The sequence below is a fragment of the Ranitomeya imitator genome, chromosome 1 (genome assembly GCF_032444005.1).
Source record: "Ranitomeya imitator isolate aRanImi1 chromosome 1, aRanImi1.pri, whole genome shotgun sequence".
NCBI classification, from domain to species: domain Eukaryota; kingdom Metazoa; phylum Chordata; class Amphibia; order Anura; family Dendrobatidae; genus Ranitomeya; species Ranitomeya imitator.
Window position 1 is genome coordinate 108,110,642 of NC_091282.1, and position 22,029 is coordinate 108,132,670.

Here is a 22,029-nt window from a genome sequence, read left to right on the forward strand (position 1 = left end):
AAATGATCCCAAAAACACAGCCAAGGAAACTCTCAATTGGTTTCAGAGAAAGGAAGATAAAGCTGCTAGAATGGCCGAGCCAATTACCTGACCAGAATCCAATAGAAAATTTATAGAAGGAGCCCAGTGAGCCTTCAGGAAATCACACCTGAGCAATGCATGCGACTAGTTTCTCCCTACAGGAGGCATCTTAAAGCTGTCCTCACCAGCATAGGCTTTTTTTGTGAAATATTAAAAACATTTCAGTAAGAGTGTTCAATACTTTTTCCCCGTGTCATTTCTCATTGCTGCACAACTTAATTTATGGATATCTATGGTTTATTTCTTTGCATGTGTGGATTGGATTGGTTATTACCGAATTGTGGTGATAATTTAATGGCAATAGAACCTTTAGAAATATATTTACTTAGTAATTGTGCAAATTATATTCTTTAATGATCTTTCTTTGGTGGAAAAACACAAACTCAGACCTAGTAAACCCAGTCGGCATTTGAACAATAATGAACATTTGTTGATTGAGCATCGGTTGAAACGAATAATCTTTTGTTTTATCGAGAAAAAGCAGACAATCTTTCTTTTTGGACAAAAATGGCCATTTTTACTGACTTTTAGCAAATGTGTACGGGGTCTAAATACTATATGCTGTACAATACAGTGCTTGCAGCTCAGGCTGTCATAATATATAGCACTCCTTATTTCATGTGATGCATAATGCATCCTTTGCCTGGCTATGAGCTCTACACTGCTTCTTTATAGCACATCTTGCCTCACTCAGTGCCAAATGGTTATATGAATTTACTGCACAGGAGATCCCGCTGTAATTTCCCATAAAATGCTTCTATGATTCTGTCCTCTGACCCTGTGTCAGATTTCTGAATGATTTATTGCTAGGAAGGAAATCCTTTTTCGGTAATCAAAATGTAACATATAGGTATATTATGTACATTTCAAGTAGCCACTACTGACTAGTTTGTAAGCTTTATTTATATGTACTGTAACCTTCTTTTTGTACGTATGCTATCATATAATTTTCAAAATATGTTGATTTGCAATTTGGTATTAATGTTCGAAGACCAAACCTTCAGCCATAAGTCCGTAGAGGCATTTTATGGGGCATTTTCCTTTCTTAAGCGGTGGAAGATGATTTTTTGTGAGTCATTTGGAAGTGGACTATGGTAATTATAATTAATAGAAGCTGTTAAATAATGGTGGTGAATAGGCTGAGCTAGGGGGAGCTTAGCTCTTAAGCACATAAATGGGGATTTTTGGTAGGGTCAATGGAGCCCTTGTAGTGGAATGATTTTGGCAAGTCATTAATCTCTTAGGCAATCATTTTATCATCTCACTTTACTAAAATTCTCATAGTCATGCGGGTTTTTGGACTGCCGATCGCATTGTTTCCCGTAAGTGGGCTGTGGGCTGACCTGTCAGTCGGCGACTTTCTCATAGAGAAAACAGGAGTGCTTGGCTGATCGAGTGCTCCTATGTATGGAAAAATCGGTTGAGATGGCTGTTGGCAAAAAGAATGGCCGAAGCATAGCTTGGCTGACAGTTATCTAATGACCATGGCCGGGTGAATCCATGGCGATCAGCTGATCCCTGATCCTTAAAGTAATTGTCAGAGAATCTTGGCCTAAAATCTGCTTTCTGGGAAGAACACAGTATCATGCCTGGACCATTTGGGTCCTATGGGGATAAATGGTACCAAGGTCGTGTTTGTGTACCTCCCTTCTCTATTAATCGTATGATTTGCACATAAATCTAGGATGAGGAGAGGAGGATAGCAGCCAATCAAATGGTTATGTCTAGAACAAAGAATGAATAAAGTGAGCTCTCGTACCGCTCGTGAGCAGCCTTCAACATGCTATGTCGACAGTCCTGACTTACTTTGGTCTTCGTAATCAGAGCACATGTTCATTTCCGTCCTCTGCATGGGATATGTATATGGGGATGCAACCAACTGGTACATGATACTTGCAAGGCGCTGATAGTAATATAATTTGAAGTGTGATTGGCCACCTCTGATTATTTAGCATTACCCCATCTCATCTGCCAGCAGTTCACAATATCAATTATAATTAATCCTTATATTCCCTTGGTGCTAATGTACATTCGGCTCATCGCAAACTCTTGCTTTTTTTTCCAGAGTAGACAGCTATTAAAAGTGCATTAATAATGAAAGGAGTGAGATCAACATATGTCTTTTCAAAAAGATTTGCATTTCCTCCCTCTAAAGTGAAGATGTACTACTTTGCACATCTAATTACCAAACAATTAAACCGTTTAATTAATCTAGATATCCATTTCTTAACAATAACGGCTTCCCAAATGAGGCACCCTGTGTGTGGCTGTGGAGGGGAGTGCCAGCTTCAGGCGCTGATTACCTATTCATTTCGCCACTTCTCCCCCAGGAAGGTTGAGTTAATTACCTACCCACTGTCTGCCCGCCACTTAGTGTTTTTAAGCGGGTCACAAATATCATTCGTAATCTCTGCAGTATATCGACTTTATCGCACAACTGAAAACATACAACAGCCAAGAAATCCCTGGGAACAGCAGGATTTAAGTAATAAGCGCGCCTTGCACATATGGCAGGGAATTCACTGGCACCAGTTTTCATTTAAAAGTCTCTCAGGTATTAACTTGCAGATGGGTGGATGAAGGCAGAGTGCAAAATGCTGAAAGATGAAGGTCACGAATCGGGCTTATTTTTTTACTAATATCTCATGCACAACCTGTGTATTTTGTGTGTATAGGTATGTGCTTTAGTAACGTGTATTCTGTGCATAAAATTAGAAAATAGATGTATAATTATTCACACACACAGTACTGTGCAAAAGTCCTAGGCAGGTGTGGAAAAAATGCTGCAAAGTAAAAATGCTTTCAAAAATAGAAGTGTTCATAATGATACAAATAAAATATTAAAGGGAAGGTGCCACCAGTTTTCTTGTATTTTGTTTTTTTGTGAAATTAAGCTTAAAATAGTAATTAAAATGTATTAATGCAATGTTTGCACTGTTTGCAAACATTTCTATATGAAAAATATTATATATTTTTCTACAAATATACATATTTACCACTAGGGGGAGCATTTTCCGTTTTAGACCTCAAGCAGCTATAGTAAGATTTAGCAGCTCTGCCCCAGGAATATTAGACCACCCAAAAGGGGAGGGAAATGGTGATGTCAGCAGTTACTGCCCCAACAGTAAGAATGAAGAGCAGCATCACAGGGCAGCACCATTTTGTGTGTGACTGTCCTGTGACCTGCTGTCACCAGCAGTTACTGCATCAGAGTGACAGCTTGTTTACAGAGGAGCAGAACACAGTGGGCTCAGCAGCATCTGGACCCAAGAAGAGTGAAGACATGTGGTGTGCATGGAGCAGCATTAGGAGCTGTCTGGGAGCTGCAGCTCTGCAGTGAATAGCCAGGCATTATGGAGGGAGGGGAGAGATGCATTGTATGGCTAAGGCCGGGGTCACACTAGACCGTAATACGGACGAGTGCAATGCAATAAAAAAATCGCATAGCGCTCGTTCCAATGTTAATCTATGGGGCAGCTCCCATCATCCGATATTTTCTCGGCCGTATTCAGGATCCGAGTGAAATCGCAGCATGCTGCGATTGTCAGCGTTTCTCGGCCGAGAATCGCCAATGGAAGTCTATGGGGGCGAGAAAAAATAGCACAGCACACGGCCCATCAGTGTGACGTGCGAGAAATTCTCAGGCATTGGGCAGGTGACAGGAAAGGCTCAGCCATTATTTGCTCATTTTGCAAGTGTGTGAGAAAATCTCACCATACGGATGTCACACTGACGCCAAACGGATCATTGGATGCGAGAAAATCGCATCCTCGCACTGCACACGGATCACTGTTTTGGTAACAGTTGTGCCAGCTTCTAGTTTCCCATGGAGGCTATTGAAGCATGGCAAATGTAAAAAAAAATGTTTTTAAAAATATGAAAAAAAAAAAATTAAAGTTTAAATCACCCCCCTTTTGCCCCATCAAAAATAAAACAATAAAAAAATCAAACCTACACATATTTAGTATCGCCGCATTCAAAATCGCCCAATCTGTCAATAAAAAAAAACATGACTGACATGTGCCCGCAATAGCGGCGGGTGAGATCGCGATTCAACCGTTCCTCTGTATGTGTTTTCCGTCCGGCGGAAACAGCTGTTTTGACGGATCCTGCAAAAAACGGATGAAACGTGTGGCCATCCGGCGCTAATACAACTCAATGAGAAAATAACGGATCCGGCGAAAAAAAAACTTATCTGTCAGAAAAAAAAGTAAATTGTGGAAAAAAAAAACGGATCTGGCGGAAAAAAACGGATTAGGCGGGAAAAAAAGGATCCGATGGAAAAAAAACTGATCTGGCAGAAAAAAAAAGGAAATTGTGGGAGAAAACGGATAAGGCGGAAAAAAACAGATAAGGCGGAAAAAAATGGATCTGGCGGGAAAAAACGGATCCGGCGAAAAAAACTGATCTGGCAGAAAAAAAAGGAACTTGTGGAAAAAAAACGGATCCGGCAGAAAAAAAAACGGATCAGGCGGGAAAAAAAGGATCCGATGGAAAAAAAACTGATCTGGCAGAGAAAAAAGAAAATTGTGGAAAAAAATGGATCTGGCGGGAAAAAACGGATCAGGCGGGAAAAAAAAGGATCCGATGGAAAAAAAACTGATCTGACAGAAAAAAAAGGAAATTGTGGAAAAAAAACGGATCCGGCGAGAAAAAAAGGATCCAATGGAAAAAAAACCTGATCTGGCAGAAAAAAAAAGGAAATTGTGGAAAAAAACGGATCCGGCGGGAAAAAACGGATCCGGCGGGAATTAACGGATCCAGCAGGAAAAAACGGATCCGGCGGGGAAAAACGGATCCGGCGGGAAAAAACGGGTCTGGCGGAAAAAAAACGGATTCTGCAAATGTGCTCGCAGGATGCGTTTTTTTCCCATAAACTTGTATTAGCGACGGATCGTGACGGATGGCCACACGTCGCGTGGTCGCGTCCGTCGTGCAACGGATCCGTCGTGTTTTGGCGGACCGTCGGCACGAAAAAACGTTCAAGTGAACTTTTTTTGTCCAGCGCGTCCGCCATTTTCTACCGCGCATGCGCTGCCAAAACTCCGCCCCCTCCTTCCAGACTTCAGAATGGGCAGTGGATGTGTTGAAAAACTGCATCCGCTGCCCACGTCGGGCACAAATTTCACAACGTGCGTCGGTACGTCGGCCCGACGCATAGCGACGGACTCGTACCGACGCAAGTGTGAAAGAGGTCTTTATGAGGGTTGAATTTAAAAAAAAAAACAAAAAAAAAACGCGTGGGCGCCCGTGCAATTTTCTGCGCCAGAGGGGGAAAGCCAACGGCCGGGGGCCAATATCTGTAGCCTGCTATGAATATCAGCCCGCAGTTGTCTGTATAGCCTTTACTGGCTATTAAAATAGGGGGACCCCCCCAAAAAAAAATTGCGTGGGGTCCCCCTATATTTTATAGCCAGAAAGGCTACGCAGACAGCTGCAGGCTGATATTCATAGCCTAGAGAGGGGCCATGGATATTGCCCCCCCCCAGGCTACAAATACCAGTCCGCAGCCGCCCCAGAAATGGCGCCAATTCCGGCACTTAGCCCCTCTCTTCCCACTCCCGTGTAACGGTGGGATATGGGGTAATGAAGGGTTAATGTCACCTTGCTATTGTAAGGTGACATTAAGCCGGGTTAATAACGGAGAGGCGTCAATAAGACGCCTCTCCGTTATTAATCCAATAGTAAGAAAGGGTTAAAAAAAACACGCACACATTAGGAAAAATGTATTTTAATATTCTTCATTTCACCATACTTACCATACTTCAGCGCCTGCAAAAAACGTAAAATAATACTTCAGCGCCTGCAAAAAACGTAAAATAATAAACCGTATACTACCTATCCGCCGTAGTCCAATTAATATCGAGTGTTCCACGACGATCTCCCCTATAGAACAGTGACATCGGGTGATGTCACCGCTCTATAGGACCCTCAGTGACACACTGACAGGAGACAATGGCTCCTCCAGTGCATCACTGAGAGGTTACCTTAGGACAAGGTCTCACTTTATGGCAATTGCTGCCTGGGAAAATTTCTCATACAGCAATGGCATAAAGTGAGACTAGGGACTTTTTTTTTTTTACAGTGGCGGAGGAATACAGTGGTGGAAGGATACCTTCCTGCTGTCATTGTGTTCCTGGAGCCCCTGGAGAGCAGTCGCATTATCTGATGCTGCTGCTCTCCACGGGAGATCGCCGTGGGACACTCGTGGATTTCTGCGGACAGGGAGTATATTGGTTGTTTGTTTTTTTCATATTTTTTTTACAGATGACTCTGGCTTCGGGGAACAAAGTGACAAGTAATGGTGAGTATGAAATCTATGTTTAATGTACTGTATGTCTATATGTATGTACTGTATGAATGTATTGTATGTAGCATGCATGGAGTATGTATGTAGCATGTATGTAGCATGTATGTAGCATGTATGTATGGAGTATTTTTTTTTTCATTCAACACATTAGCCGGATGATGGGACTATTACTGTCCCATAATTGGCTAATGTGTCAATCACTGTCATTGTAGCAGGCATCGTCCGATGGGACTTGTAGTCCCATCGGACGATGCTTGCATACACGCATAGAGCCCCCCCCCACGCCGCACAGAGACCCACCACTCCGCACAGAGACCCCCCCCACGCCGCACAGACCCCCCCACTCCGCACAGAGACCCCCCCACTCCGCACAGAGACCCCCCCACGCCGCACAGAGACCCCCCACGCCGCACAGAGACCCCTCCACGCCGCACAGAGACCTCCCCACGCCGCACAGAGATCCCCCACGCCGCACAGAGACCCCCCCACGCCGCACAGACCCCCCCACGCCGCACAGAGATCCCCCACGCCGCACAGAGATCCCCCCCACGCCGCAGAGACCCCTCCACGCCGCACAGAGACCCCCCCACGCCGCACAGAGATCCCCCCCACGCCGCAGAGATCCCCCCACGCCGCACAGAGACCCCCCCCCACGCCACACAGAGATCCCCCACGCCGCACAGAGACCCCCCCATGCTGCACAGAGATCCCCCACGCCGCACAGAGACCCCCCCACGCCGCACAGAGATCCCCCCACGCCGCACAGAGACCCCCCCACGCCGCACAGAGATCCCCCCACGCCGCACAGAGACCCCTCCACGCCGCACAGAGACCTCCCCACGCCGCACAGAGACCCCCCCACGCCGCACAGAGATCCCCCACGCCGCACAGAGACCCCCCCCACGCCGCACAGAGATCCCCCACGCCGCACAGAGACCCCCCCACGCCGCACAGAGATCCCCCCACGCCGCAGAGACCCCCCCACGCCGCACAGAGACCCCCCCACGCCGCACAGAGACCCCCCCACGCCGCACAGAGACCCCCCCCACGCCGCACAGAGACCCCCCCACGCCGCACAGAGATCCCCCCACGCCACAGAGACCCCCCCACGCCGCACAGAGACCCCCCCACGCCGCACAGAGACCCCCCAACCGCCGCACAGAGACCCCAACACGCCGCACAGAGAGGGAGAGCGACACAGGGGGAGAGTGCAGTTTACCGGAGATCACTGGGACTCTGTGCAAGTGGGGAGGCGGAGACAGAGCAGGAGAAGCACACGGCAGAGTGTGAGGAGCAGAGGATGTGTGCCCAGAACCTGCAGTGCCTGGAGTACAGAGGAGCAGAGGATGTGCCCAGAACCTGCAGTGCCTGGAGTACAGAGGAGCAGTGAGGGCTTCTTCTCTCCTGTGATAGAGAGCAAGTGGAGCTCGGCAGATAGCACAGGGCTCTAATAAAATGGCAGCTAGTCACACCTACAGCAGTGAGTTGTGCAGCCCACAGAGGCGTGCCCAGCTCACTGCTAATGCTGCTGCAATGTTACAGATAGGGTCCGAGCCGGTCTATTATCTCCTATGTCCATGGGGTGCCGTAATCTGACACTGATAGTGACGTACTACTGCTGCAAAACCAAGATGTCAGCCCCCAGTGCATTCTTTCTACTCATATAACACACGGAATCTGTTTTACATGCATTCATATCTGGGTTATAACAGCATGTTATGCTACATTACATTGATTAATTAATGATCTACAAACGCGGTACCTTCCCTTTAAGCAAATAGAGAAATCTAAATCAAATCAATATTTGGTGTGACCGCGCTTCTAAACAGCATCATTTCTTCTATTTACGCTTGTACACTGTTTTTGAAGGAACTCTGCAAGAATGTTGCTCCCAAAATCTTGGAGTATTAACCACAGATCTTGTGAGGATGTAGGCTTACGCAAAGCCTAATATGTTGGCACTATAGAAATAAAGTGTATTATTTTGTCATATAATCCAAGACACACTCCATGTTAAGACCAGGACTCCATGGAAGCCATATCAGCATTTCCATGACTCCTTGTTTTAATTTAACTAAAAATATCGTTGTCCTACACAAAATAACCTGGAAGCTAATCAGATGCATAATGGTTAAGCATCTACCTGTATTTCTCATTATTGAGGACACCATTAATCCTAATCAAATTACCAACTTCATTTGATGAAGGGCTGCCCCAAACTTGCAAATAACTTTTACCGTGCTTCACTTTTGCTTGTAGACACTCTTTGTCGAGATTTTAGAAAACAAACTGGCTTCTATCACAGCAGAGCACTTGCTGCCATGTTTCTGCACCCATCTCCCATATTTTCATGCAAAGTTGAGTCGCTTGGACTTGTTTTTATGTCAAGTCAGGTATGGCTTTTTCTTCCAAGAAGACCACTTGTGGTCAGACTTCTCCAAACAGTAGGGGTGTAACTGGGTCTCACTGGTAACTGCCAACTCTAAGTTGATGGCACTGCTGGAAATTTTCCAAGTTCCAAGGAAAGTAAAGATGACTTGTCTTTTCATCTGCTTCACTAAGTTTCCTTGGCCAACCATTGATTTTGTGGTATGTAAAGTTGCCAATGTTTTGTTTATTCTTTAAAAGAGCTTGAAGATCACATCTTGAAACCCTAGTTTGCTTCGAAATCTTTGCTTGGGAGAGAACTTGCTGATGCAGTATAACTACCTTGAGTCTTGTTGATGTGTCTTGCGATGGTATATGACCTCTGACGTGAAACTGTTTTTGAAAACTTCGCTTTCATATCAGAGTTTTGCTATTCCTCACCTAGCGTTACACTTCTTTCACAGCTGTTTCTGTTTCAGTTAATGCTTGTCTTTTTAAACCACATGTGAAAATGATGATCACCCGTTTGGTATAATTAGTTACTTATACACCTGACTATAATACAACAAAATACATGATTTTGTGCAAGTTTACCTAGAAGAATTGATGGGGCCACTATTTGTTTTTAGATCTAAGTAATCATTGCTGTCAATAATTTAGTTCTGTGCATAATGCTAAATGTAGCATATTTTGAAATATATTACCTATGGTAGGATTTGACTATTAGCATAAATTTTGCTTATGTGATCTAATCCATTCAGATGTTTTTTGGCCATAAGTCATTTGGTGTATGACTTACTTTAGTCTGGGCTGTCCGAGGTGCCCGCTGTGCGCGCACGCCCACCGGGCTGCTCTCGGGGCATCGCTTGAGGTGACTCCTTGCGCCGCGTCCTGGTCATGTGACTCAATCCCGCCCACATCACACTATGGCGGAGCCTGACTCGCGGCCGAGGGCGGGCTGCTTTGTTGCATCGTGCGATGGCCTGGGGGTGTGCCTGACGGGGCGGTGTGCACCGCCATGGCGCGATACCTCTGGGACCTCCAACTCCACTCCTTTTAGTCAATTCTTCCTGCTCCACATGGGAAATGTTTGTTTACATGATTGGTGCTAGGGGTAGAACTGCCCAAAATTCAAATGTAATACACTCCTACTTGCAAATGATTGGCTCTTGGATGTTTGGGCAGGGAATAAGCACAATATAGGAGTAGCCTTATGGACCAATAAATGATAGTGTTAGAAAGTGAGACTTACTGGGTTATTTATTATTGGAGCACTTGGAATATAAAGTCATCCTCCTGCTGGTGTGATACCAACCTCCGGAAAAAGGCTGAATGCCGAAACTTGCGTTGGGGCTGGCACCATTACCCACAGGAGGTAAACCTTATCTTGCACTATACTAATGCAATCTTGCAGCTTTATAGTCTGTTTGAGGAATAATTACTGGGGTATTGTGACATGTGCAGCCTCTTATGGCTATTGATGTGGGTTGTGGTGCCTCTATTTGGGTTTCCCACTCTTTTAATCTTTGTATCATTTTTCCTATGTGTTTTTTCTATGCAATTTTTTGTAACACTATAAAGATTTATACTTTTCTAAATATGCGGTTCAGGTTCATATGTATCTATTGGAAAAATATTAATTTTAATGAACCTAGTGATGGGTCCAGTATCTAGTAGGGGCATATATAGATCTTTTTTATAGATCTTGTCAGAATGCTCCAAATAGTGGCTTCAACATTTTTGTTAACTAGAAGAATTGATATTGTTTTGAAAGCAAAATGTAATCACGCAAAATGGTACTTTGATTTGTTTGCATTTTAATTGATAAAAAAAACTATTAGCACTTTTTTATTTATTTATTTTTTAAAACTTGCTTACTTTTCAGCATTTTTTTCACACCTACCTTCGTATAGAAGGTAATGAATTGGAGCCTATCTGTTGCTGTCGATCGCCCGTGTGGCTACTGTATAGTAAATCTCCAAATTCTCATAACAGAAGCTTAGGCAACCTGTCAGCCCCCGAAATCATGTAAAAAAAAAAAATCTACAATTATAAAATAAAAACAGATTTGAAAAAAATTTTTTTATAATTCGATATTATTAAAAGTAAAACATTCTCTTAAACAAATATTTGCCTTACCTGGAACTGCGCACACTATAACTTTTTATAACTTAACATCCATATATAGAATCTTTGGTTGCGTAGCCGATCCTTCATTGCTTTGCTTTCCCTTCCCCCACTCTAACAAACTAATACAATCCGTCCTCTTGAGAACATTATTGTAGCGTTATGAGACAATATTAAGTTAGGATGCAATGTGGTTTCTAGTTAGGCCTCTTTCACACTTCAGTTATTTGGCATCAGTCTAAAACCGCGATTTTCCTCAAATAACGGATCCGTCATTTTTTTTGACGGATCCGTTATTTTCCCATAGACTTGCATTAGTGACGGATTGTGACGGATGGTCGTCCGTTCCATCCGCCATGCGACGGATCCGTCGAAATTTGGCGGACGTTTTCTGAAAATAGACGGACATTGGAACGTTTTTTGTCACCGCCGAAATGGCGGATCGCGACGGATCCGTCGCGTCCGCCATTCCATAGAATGGCCGCCTATGGGCGACGGATCCGCCGCAACAGTTTTTTCGGCGGATCCGTCGCCCCAATCCGTTTTTTCAATTGCGCATGCTCCAAAAAGTAGATACTTCTCCCAGACAACCCCCAAGTAACGGATCCGTCAAAAAAACGGATCCGTTAGAACCGTTTTCGCAACAATTGTGACGGATCCGTCAATCCGTCACTATGTCGGTAGTGACTGACGCCAAAAGACTGAAGTGTGAAAGAGGCCTTAGGCAATTAAACATATTACAATATTGGATTTCATTATCATTTTATACTTTACTCTTTTCAAATAAAGGCAAATAGATAAAATGGAGGAAACGAATGTACGCATTAATGCTGTTGCCTGAAATTGAGACGTATTGTATGTACACAAAGGAAAATTACCGTGACATGGTGGGGCAACAATTAAAATCTAACTCCTGAAGGAATACTGAAAGCCTTTTACAGGGGGCAATAGATTGTGTCCAGCAGCACAGGTAATGCAAATGGCATATGCCAAGTAGAGTGTCCCATTAAGGGGATGTTGACCTTGGAAAGTCAGTAGTCCCTGTGTCCACAGCTGCCACTAAGCGGCCTTTACATTGTACTGTATTCAATAAGCTCTAAAGCTCCCACTAGTGGTGGCTGCAGGTATCCAAAATTGTATCATTTTATTGAATGTCTATAAAGGGATCCAGGTGGATGTTTGCTTTAAAGGGAGTCCATCACCCCCAAAATGCATTTTAAATGTGCTATACAACGTCGTAAGGGATATCTATACTACCACTAGTGTACATGTTACTAGTACGGTGCCTGAGAAAATAACTTTTAATTAGGGATTTTCATTGCACCTTTGCCATAGTCAAGAGTTTGGTGCAGCATTATATCTGCTCTTTTGCATATTGAGACCCTTCCTACACTTCTGATTGACGGTGCTCGCTCTGTCCTGCTGCCGTCATGTGTGCATGCTGTTGCTGAGCACATTCTCCTCGCTGTCTCCTTTCTTCTTACACCGCTCGCTGCTTTTCCAGGTGTGTTAGTGTAGCAAGCGGTGTCAAAAGAAAAGAGATATTGAGACTCTGGCAGCATTCCTCTGGGAAGCAAGCGCTGTCAATCAGAAGCGGCGAAAGGGCCCAATATGGTGCAAGGCGTAACAATGCACCAAACACTTGGCCATGACAAGGGTGCTGCTTTCTTTCATCCGGCACTGTACCAGTAACAGGTACAGTGCCAGTACGGTTGTCACCTATAGCACTAAATAACCCATTTAAAATGAATTTTAAGGTTAATTGACCCATTTTAAAAAGTAAATAAATATATTTTAATAATTAAGCATTATTTTGGAAATATACTTCACTACCGTATTTTGCTATAATCTACTTGTATTTCCAATAATTTGCCAAACTGCTGTTATACCTGCTAAATAAAAGCTCCCTATGAATCTGCTTCCAACTGCTGCTCAGCAAGACTCTGTGCTCTTATTTACAAACATTCAGTGTTGTGTTTTCCCATCTGCGTCTCTCTTCTTCCCTCTATTGTACTCCTATAGGGCATGTCACTAGCACAGATTGTTTGTAAAGAAAGTACTGAATCTGGCTGAGCTGCAGCTGAAAGCAGATTCATAGGGAGCTTTCATTAGGCAAGTAAAACCGCACTACAGCATAATGGGAGGCAAAAATAGGTAGTACAGCATATTAGAAAATGTTCATCTTTCTAAAGGCTGAATAATATTAGTAAAATGATAATTAAAAAAAAGTTTTAGGCTCTGTGCACACATTGCAGATTTTTTGCGTTTTTTCTCTATAAACATGCTATAAAAAAGCATAAAAAACGCATACATTATGCATCCCATCATTTAGAATGCACTCCGCAATTTTTGTGCACATGATGCGTTTTTTTCCACGAAAAAAACGCGTCGTGGTAAAAAAAACGCAGCATGTTCATTAACTTTGCAGATTTTTCGCGTTTTTCCCGCTATTTAATGCATTGGGAAGCTCCGGAAAAAAACGCACAAAAAACCACGAACAAAACGCATGCGGATTTCTGGCAGAAATGTCCGGTTTTGCTCAGGAAATTTCTGCAAGAAATCCTGAACGTGTGCACATAGCCTTAAAGTTTAATAACTTTAGTTAGTGGTCAGGTCAGTCATAGTGACAGTAACATTATGTGTATGTCGGAGTCTCCGAAGACATCAGTGGTTTTTGCTTGCTGTATTTATACAGTAACTTCCTTGTATTTTTTATGTTTTTTTTTTTCACTTCTACTCCATAGCATTATATTGTTCAGTAGAGTTTTTTTTGTTTGTTTCTTTTAACACTTTTTCAGGTATTTAGGTGCAGGGATCTAGATAGTAACATCCTCAGGATGACACAAATGACTTTTTATTCCAGTTTGTTTCTTTACAAAGTCAAAGTATGTTCAAACATCGTGTTTTTGCCGTTTTATTTCTTCGAAAAAATTCAGCACTTTATTCTTAGCAAAGTACGGTATATGAGATTTCTAAAATCTCCTGCACATGTTGCTTATTTTTTTATTGGCAGATTTGAAGCATATTTTCAACATGTCAATTTTTTCAGCATTTTTTCAGCGTTTTTCACTTATTCTACGAACTATGAGAAAAAGCACACAAAAACGCACTTTTTTTATGCCACTTTTTTCATGTCAAACATTTTTTTTGTTGCAGAAACGTCTGCTGCAAACTCTGTGTTTGCTCACACCGTAAACATTGACCTGCTTATATCAGTTAGTAATAAATAGTCATGTGATTGAACACTGTTACAGAAATCTTTATCTTTTGAACCCTGGGACCGTCTGATGCACTGGAGTTGAAAGCGAATCGATTAATGAAAACCGCTGCTAGATTGTAAGGGGAATTTTACTTTATTATGTGAATCATTTTCCTCTGGCATGTAATGGAGACTGTCTTAAGCCCCCGTCACACACAGCGAGATCGCTGCTGAGTCTTGTGACGCAACAGCGATCTCAGTAACGATCTCGCTATGTGTGTGACACGTAGCAGCGACCAGGCCCCTGCTGTGAGATCGCTGGTCGTGTCGGAATGGCCTGGGCCATTTTTTGATCGTTGAGGTCCCGCTGGGTAGCACACATCGCTGTGTTTGACACCTTACCAACGACCTCGCTGACAGGACGTCCCATTGAATCATCATGAAATAGCATCGTTGTACAGGTCGCCGCATCGCTGCTGCATCTCACTGTTTGACATCTCACCAGCGACCACATAGCGACACTTGAGCGATCCCTGACAGGTTGTATCGTTGTCGGAATCGCTCAAGCGTCGCTATGTGTGACGGGGCCTTTACTCTGTCTTACATCTACGGCGTGAGTCATCTGTACTTGAGAATGAGATCCACAGTTCAAGCGTGACTTGATACAAACAAGGCTGTGAAGTCGGAAAGCCAAAGCTCCACCAAAATGGGCTCTGACTCCACGACTCTGACTCCACGACTCTGACTCCACGACTCTGACTCCACGACTCTGACTCCACGACTCTGACTCCACGACTCTGACTCCACGACTCTGACTCCACGACTCTGACTCCACGACTCTGACTCCACGACTCTGACTCCACGACTCTGACTCCACGACTCTGGATACAAGAGCCCATGATATATTCTCACTCCATTGAGTGTAGGGTTGCCAACTTATCTGTAAATACAGTCTGCGAAAACTGAACTTTTGGGTCATTATAATAAAATGGATGCATCTGTGATTTTTTTTTTTTTCTGCAACTACTGTAAAGGAGCAATTTGTAGGTCGTTGTCTGCAAAATACTTATAGCAGCAATAAGACTACAAAGTGAGCCCGCATCATATTTAAATCATTAACCTACAAGCTAGCTTAAAAATGACAAAACATAAAAAAACACATAATAGTTTCTATATTGTCTCACATTTATTATATGCGATCTAGTAAAAAAAAACCAGGCCGTCCCAGTACAAAAGTCGTGCTCACAAAGACCATCTACTCCACAGTGAGCACTACAGGATAGGATTTCCCATAATAATAGCAATCAGTAGTAAAGTAGACACCTGTGGACATAGCGAGGAGCACAGATTTGCACGCGTTTCACTGCTTCTTCAGGAGGAGCTTTTTTAGATTACAGCCATTCTAATTATCATTACAGTGGGCAGCACGGTGGCACAGTGGGTAGCACTGCAGCCTTGCAGCGCTGGAGTCCTGGGTTCAAACCCCACCAAGGACAACATCTGCAAGGAGTTTGTATGTTCTCTCCGTGCTTGTGTGGGTTTCCTCTGGGTACTCCGGTTTCCTTCCACAGTCCAAAGACATACTGATAGGGAATTTAGATTGTGAGCAACATCGGGGACAGTGATGATAATGTGTGCAAACTGTAAAGCGCTGCGGAATATGTTAGCGCTATATAAAAATAAAGATTATTTATTTACTTATAGATGCTGGTAATGACATCATATTCATTATCTATATAACGTCACATGACCATGGCTTATTTTTCCTTTTTCCAATTTTTCTTTACTGCCGTGAACCTGAGGTGCATGTAGAAGATGTCACATAGGGAATAAAATGTTCTTGTACCAGGTTTACTATTCCGAATCGGTGTTTGCCAATAGTGCGGTTGCTCTACACTAGGAATTCCTGTATAAAACCAAGGGTGTCAGTACCTTTTTTTTCCTTTAAGGACCCCATGGAAGACAGCTATCGCGTTTCACAAAGTAAGAATGCAAAGTGTTTTTTTTCCCTAGGTATCAATATTTGATTAACCTTACTAGAATACATTGTACGAGATAGAAGATCTCGGTTTGGTTTTTTTGTAGGTTGGCAGATGATTTATACGTATGTTCTATATCCTATTTTTACATGTTTTCTTTTCTCTCCTCCATTCTCTGTAGGAAGCAGCCCGCAGGACAGCCCGAGGAACTTCTCCCCCAGCGCGTCCGCACATTTTTCATTTGCACGAAGGTAGAGGCTTAGTCCCAAAGTACATGGGGCACAATTTTTCTTCCAATAGAGTCTAATTAGCATCCTAATCTTGTCTAATTGCTTTCTAATGTTTTGTGGCTGGGAAATATCACATTATTCATGATTATTAATTTGCATGCCTAGTTTATTGTACACATCCTCACAGTAGGGGCTGTTTTTAAATAAACACTACGTGTCAATCCATTTCCTTTGCCCATCCTTTATACTGACACACATTACATTATCATAATGCTACGGCTGCTGCGTGAAGTATTATAAAGATGATATTCTGTTAATTCTCAGCTGTAAACAATGAGACGAGACGTGGGGCATTTAAGATGGCATTGTTTTTACCGGTATGGAAGGTCTCACTTCCAGCCTTCAGGAGTACACCGCTCCTCTGCCTCCTGGCTTCCTTCCTGCCAGGGTGTGGTGCGCTCCTGATGATTGACAATTTAGGACAGTGGCATGGATGAGTCGCTGGCAGAAACTATGTGCTCTTCAATTCAGGCTGTGCAAAATCAGAGAAACGCAGGAAAACTGAAGCTGGCCTGATCCAGCTGCCCGACCAACTTCAGAGCAGCGCTTTCAAGCTGTATAGCAAACAGCTTGGAAGTGCGTTCTCCTTTCTGGGAAACCAGCCAAATCTAAGGTGGTAGGTAACCTTGACAATTAGCTGTAAACTATAAAAGTAGAGAGTATTGTTGTTAAGAGATACATGACAAAGTTGGTTGCATTTACAAGTATTTTGCAATTTTACCAATTTAAGAAAATTAAACAACCCTTTTAATTGTGGGATGGCTATTTTATTTTTGTTGCCAATGAACCATATGGACCAGCCAGACTTTAATTTTTTTTTTATAATAATTCAATGTGAATCTGTCATTAGGATTTCACTCCACAAACCGTTTATATGCACATGCAGCTTCTGCAACGTCACGTCCAGCAGTACCTTTTACTTGGCCCGTCCGTTCTTCCATTACCAACGTTGGCACCGCCTTCTCCTTCTTTTGCTGTTTGACTTCAAGCAGTATTTGTATTACTTGTGGTTTCTGCCCTGTATTTGTCACAGATTTCACTTTTTTGCATTGCGGGGTGAAATCTGCACTGAATTCGGCGCAAAACTTGACATGCTGTAGATTTGTAACTGTGCCGAATGTCTGCAACGAGTAGACGAGATTTCAGGAATGTCCTCTATTCTTCATAGCTGATACTGTATTACGCAGTCTATTATTATTATTTTTTTGCACATAAATCCATCAAGAAAATCTGCCGGCATTATTGCAAAACTTGTATATTCATACTCAAGGGGAACAAATTCACAGAAAGAACGCCAACAACAAATATGGTTGTACGAACAAGGTGTAAGTGCGAGTCCTTCACTTTAATATGCAGGATCAATAATGCCACATAGTGACGCAGCCACCGCTACAGCCCATTATAGTAAATTTGCCTGTCGCTATTTAGGAGGTATTAATTGGTTCTGTGATTTCAATAAAATGCTTCACTTCTACTTCACCAGGATTCCTTCTAAAGCTGAGCTGACTGATGGTATGTTGGCAGCTAGGCCCTAATTATTGCATTGTTTCTCCCGAACAACAGGACAGATGGACGCCGTTGGTCTTTGGCATCTCTGCCCTCATCTGGGTATGGCACGAATACACCGAGCTCCACCGTATCTGTAAGTTGTTTTATTAATGTTTCTGTAGTTATAAAATTATAATATCCGTTATTTATTATATCCATTACATTATTCTAACAATTATATCCAACGTTCCCACCAGACTGTATTCCCGTGCAGATGGAGACATCAGATTTCATAGTACAAGCCGCATGCTCTATTAAGTAATGATCTCATACTTGATAAGACATGACCGAATGGCTGTATGATCCATTTTGAAGTGTAAACTCAATCTCCCGTCACCTTGCCCGACTGACGCTCCTCAGCAGCCCTCCTCCCTGCTGCTCACGAAATCTCACAATGCAAAGTACAAGCTGTAAGCCGTCAGCCACACTGGCCAGACTTGGACTTGTGAGTTCTCACTATGTAGCTGAACTCATAAAATTCTCATTTAGCCTGACATGGATTTTCACAGGAAGTACCCCAGTCTCATCAAGTCTAAGGGTAAGCTCAGAATGGTCTTTTTTGCTGTGTTTTTTGTGCTACTTTTCAGCTTCTTTTTACAGTGCCAGCAAAGCCTACGAGAGTTCAGAAATCTCATTCACACACATTGGTTCTTTGTGTCATCAGGATTTTGTGCTTTGCTGCGTTTTTTGGACATAGAGCATGTCACTTCTTTCAACGTTTTTTCAGCGTTTTTCTCCCATTGACTTGAATGGGTGTTGAAAAAAACGCTGCAAAAACGCAGGTATCATTATTTGCTGCTGAAAAGTCAAGGATGTTAGCATGGACAAAAAAGGAAAAAAAACGCACCAAAAACACACCTAAATCTAAATTTTTGCCGCAGATTTTTTTTCCTTCCAAGAAGATCAGGTTTTGCTGCAGAAAAAAAAAACAACAAAAACGCCCTGTGTGAACTTACCCCAAGAGGTCTGTGTCATAAAAAATGCAGTTTGTGCTGTGAAATGTGTCGACGGACAGACTCCCCAAAAAAATTGTAACGAACCTAAAGATGTGTAATTCCGTAATGAGTCTCTAAACTCTAACATTTTGCATTAAACATTGTGGAATATGTAAAGATGGGAAGAAAATGAATCGTCCAGTACGGTATATGCCTGCATGCAATCTATTCCCTGGCCAAATGCCATGCATTGGCTCCATGTTAAAAAAGATATAAATATCTGTGTGTATGTGGAGAGAATAAAGTGCCTTGAAAAAGTATTCATACCCCTTGATAGTTTCCACATTGTTTTCTGGTTACACCCATGAAATTAAATGTGCTTTATTGGGATTTTATATGATATACCAACCCAAAGTAGCAGGTATTTGTAAAGTGTAAATTATACATGGTTTTCTAATTATTTTGCTAGTATAATATTTTTATATTGTATATGCTTAATAAATATATATAAATACACACACAACTGTACTAATACAAGTGTATGCGATTACCGTATTTTTCGGATTATAAGACGCACTGCGGCAGTGCAGGACCCCTGCAGCAGTGCGCCGCACATCAGAACACCCCCTCATCCCATCCTGCAGCATCACCTCACTCCTAAGTCCTCCAGCAGGCGACCTTGGGACCCCGCTTCACCCCAACCACCACCCCCGGTAAGGCTAGGTTCCCATTGCGTTAATGGGACCGCGCTAACGGACAGCGTTGCACGGCGAAATTAACGCCGTGCAACACGTCCGTTCGCGCACCCATTAACAGCAATGGGGATGCGCATCACTAGCGCGTGCCATTTTCGGCATGCGCTAGTGATGTGCCGGTGTTTTGTGGCGCGCGCCCGCGGTCCGTTCCCCGCTCACGCAGATCGGAGATCTGCGAGAGCGGGAACGTTTAACGCGACCCCTTTACAACACATTGCGTTAGCGCAATCCGCTAGCGCTAGGCGCTAAACGGATTGCACTAACGCAATCTGAACCTAGCCTAAGCAATAAGACGCATGGATTATAAAAAGCACCACCATTTTATTAGAAAAAAAACTTTTTTCTCCTATTTTTCTCCTCAAAATTCGGGGTACTTCTTCTAATCCGGAGCATCTTATAATCCGAAAAATACGGTATATATATTATATACACATATAATGTAATAATGTGCATATTAATGAATTTGCATAAAAGTAGACATATAAATTCAGGGCCATACATTAATGTAAACACGTGTGTTTGTATGCAGGAGTGTAAATGTATGTTTGTATATTATATTATAGACACATGCATGTGCACACAAATATTTTACTATATGTGTATATGCACGCAAATATAATAATATACACGTGTTTGCATGTATATGAATATAGTTGTGTGTGTATAGATATATATAATATCACGTGATGCTGTTCACATTGCTGTTGAGCGTCTGACGTACACCCTGTAAGAATAGCGCGGCGGTGTTTGTTTTGAATGGCCCCAATACATTAATAAGTGCACACAGAAATCACATTAAAGCAACTATTACTGCAGAAAATGAATCCGTCTGACCCCTAGAATATATGTCTCACTCAGTGCATGGATGATATACCAGCAGCTCTGCTCACTGTAATCCATGTTTAATCCGGTGACAATGTAAATGAATCCGTGTAGGTGGTTGCTATCGACACCGCATTCTGTTACCATGGTGACGTGCGCACCGCTCCACCTTAGTAGGTGCGTTATGTAGGTTCACCATGACATTGTGACCTGGTATCACTTACATGCCATCTTTCCACTAGAGGAGTTAGTGACTCGCATTAGTTGTGGACATTGTGGATTTTCCCTGTTGCTACTCAGACGCTCCTTTCCTGTGTGTTACATGAGTGATGGGCCCGGTCGCTCGCCTGCTCGGGGAACAGGAAAAGCAACTCGATCTGCATTTTCGTCACCACGCCTCGTAATTGAGAATGTGCTGGCTGCTCCTTCCAAGCACTCGCTCACTCCAGCTTTTCTATTCACAACTCCATGCCTGTGCCACAAAAGCAGGACTTCATATTCCTCACACAAAAGCTGGCGCTCGCTTATCCTTCCGGGCTGCACGCTTATCATCTCATTGATCATAGCTAGTTAATGGAGGGGAAATGAGAACGATTCGCTTCTTTGTTCCTGCCAAGTATTCTCACAGTACATATTCTCCAGATCGTACATGTATATGGTGTTTGTAACCCAAGTGTTCAGAGTTCCTACCCAGATCATTTGCCGGGGTTGTTTTGCTTCCAACGCTTTGGGTGGTCATAGAGACTTATGATTTGCAGATTGATTTATCCATGTTTTTTTTGTCATGCGTATCCGTACATTTTACTGCTTTTTCATTACTCGCTACCACAAAAGAGAATCTGAATATGGAAAATTTTAGATTCCAAATTGCAACATATCATTATATTATTATATTCTTCTTTTCTAATTTGTAGTTGGGGAAAAAAAAGAAGAAAATACACTTTGTGGAGAAATATAATAAAGTGATTTTCTCAAGATAAATAGCCGATAAAGGAAAGAAAAATTGCAAGGGATCTACTAATTGAGTCTCCCACTAATTACAAGAATGGGGGGCCATAGTGTGAATGGAAAGGTGGTCGCACATGCTCACTACCACTCTGTTCACACTGGGGACGTGCATACTTACCATCATTTTAAAGGCGAAGTTCAGGAGATTTAAACACCACTCCCGGGAAAAGCCCTCAAATTTTCCCCTTTTGCTATGAGTTTGCTTAGCTCCTCTCCTGTTGCCGTTTGGAATATTTGGATAGTTGGCAAGTTTGGACTTTGGTACCCCTGTTCTTTAGACCTGTAGCGGTTCCATGAGTCGGGCCCCTATCGACTATACATTTATTATAAATCCATTGGAGAGATGATGCATGTTCTTTATGTGACAATCACTTTATCACAGTTTTTTCTTCTCGGGACAAATTTTAAAAAATATCAGTGTTTGGTCCCAGTGTCTGTCTGTTTTTACCATCAGTGTTTTTTCACACGTGGGTAAATAAATTCCAGACTTTTTCTTGCCTTTTGCAATGTTACTCATGGACGGCACACGGAGGGCTCACACCTGATTCAGAAGCCCGCGTTGCACGTGTGTACTCTATCAATGTTTCTCACCGAAAGAACACACATCC

General features: G+C 42.8%; 1 protein-coding gene across 6 annotated transcripts in view; it reads left to right on the forward strand.

Annotated features, from left to right (window-relative positions):
• Positions 1–22,029, forward strand: part of MAST4 (microtubule associated serine/threonine kinase family member 4) — a 716,609-nt gene that overhangs the window by 588,552 nt on the left and 106,028 nt on the right. For all 6 annotated transcript variants that reach the window (XM_069749605.1, XM_069749612.1, XM_069749636.1 and 3 more), the window contains 2 exons: positions 16,245–16,314; positions 17,917–17,995. In XM_069749605.1, the coding sequence (XP_069605706.1) occupies positions 16,245–16,314; positions 17,917–17,995 (149 nt within the window). The remainder of the gene's footprint in view (positions 1–16,244; positions 16,315–17,916; positions 17,996–22,029) is intronic.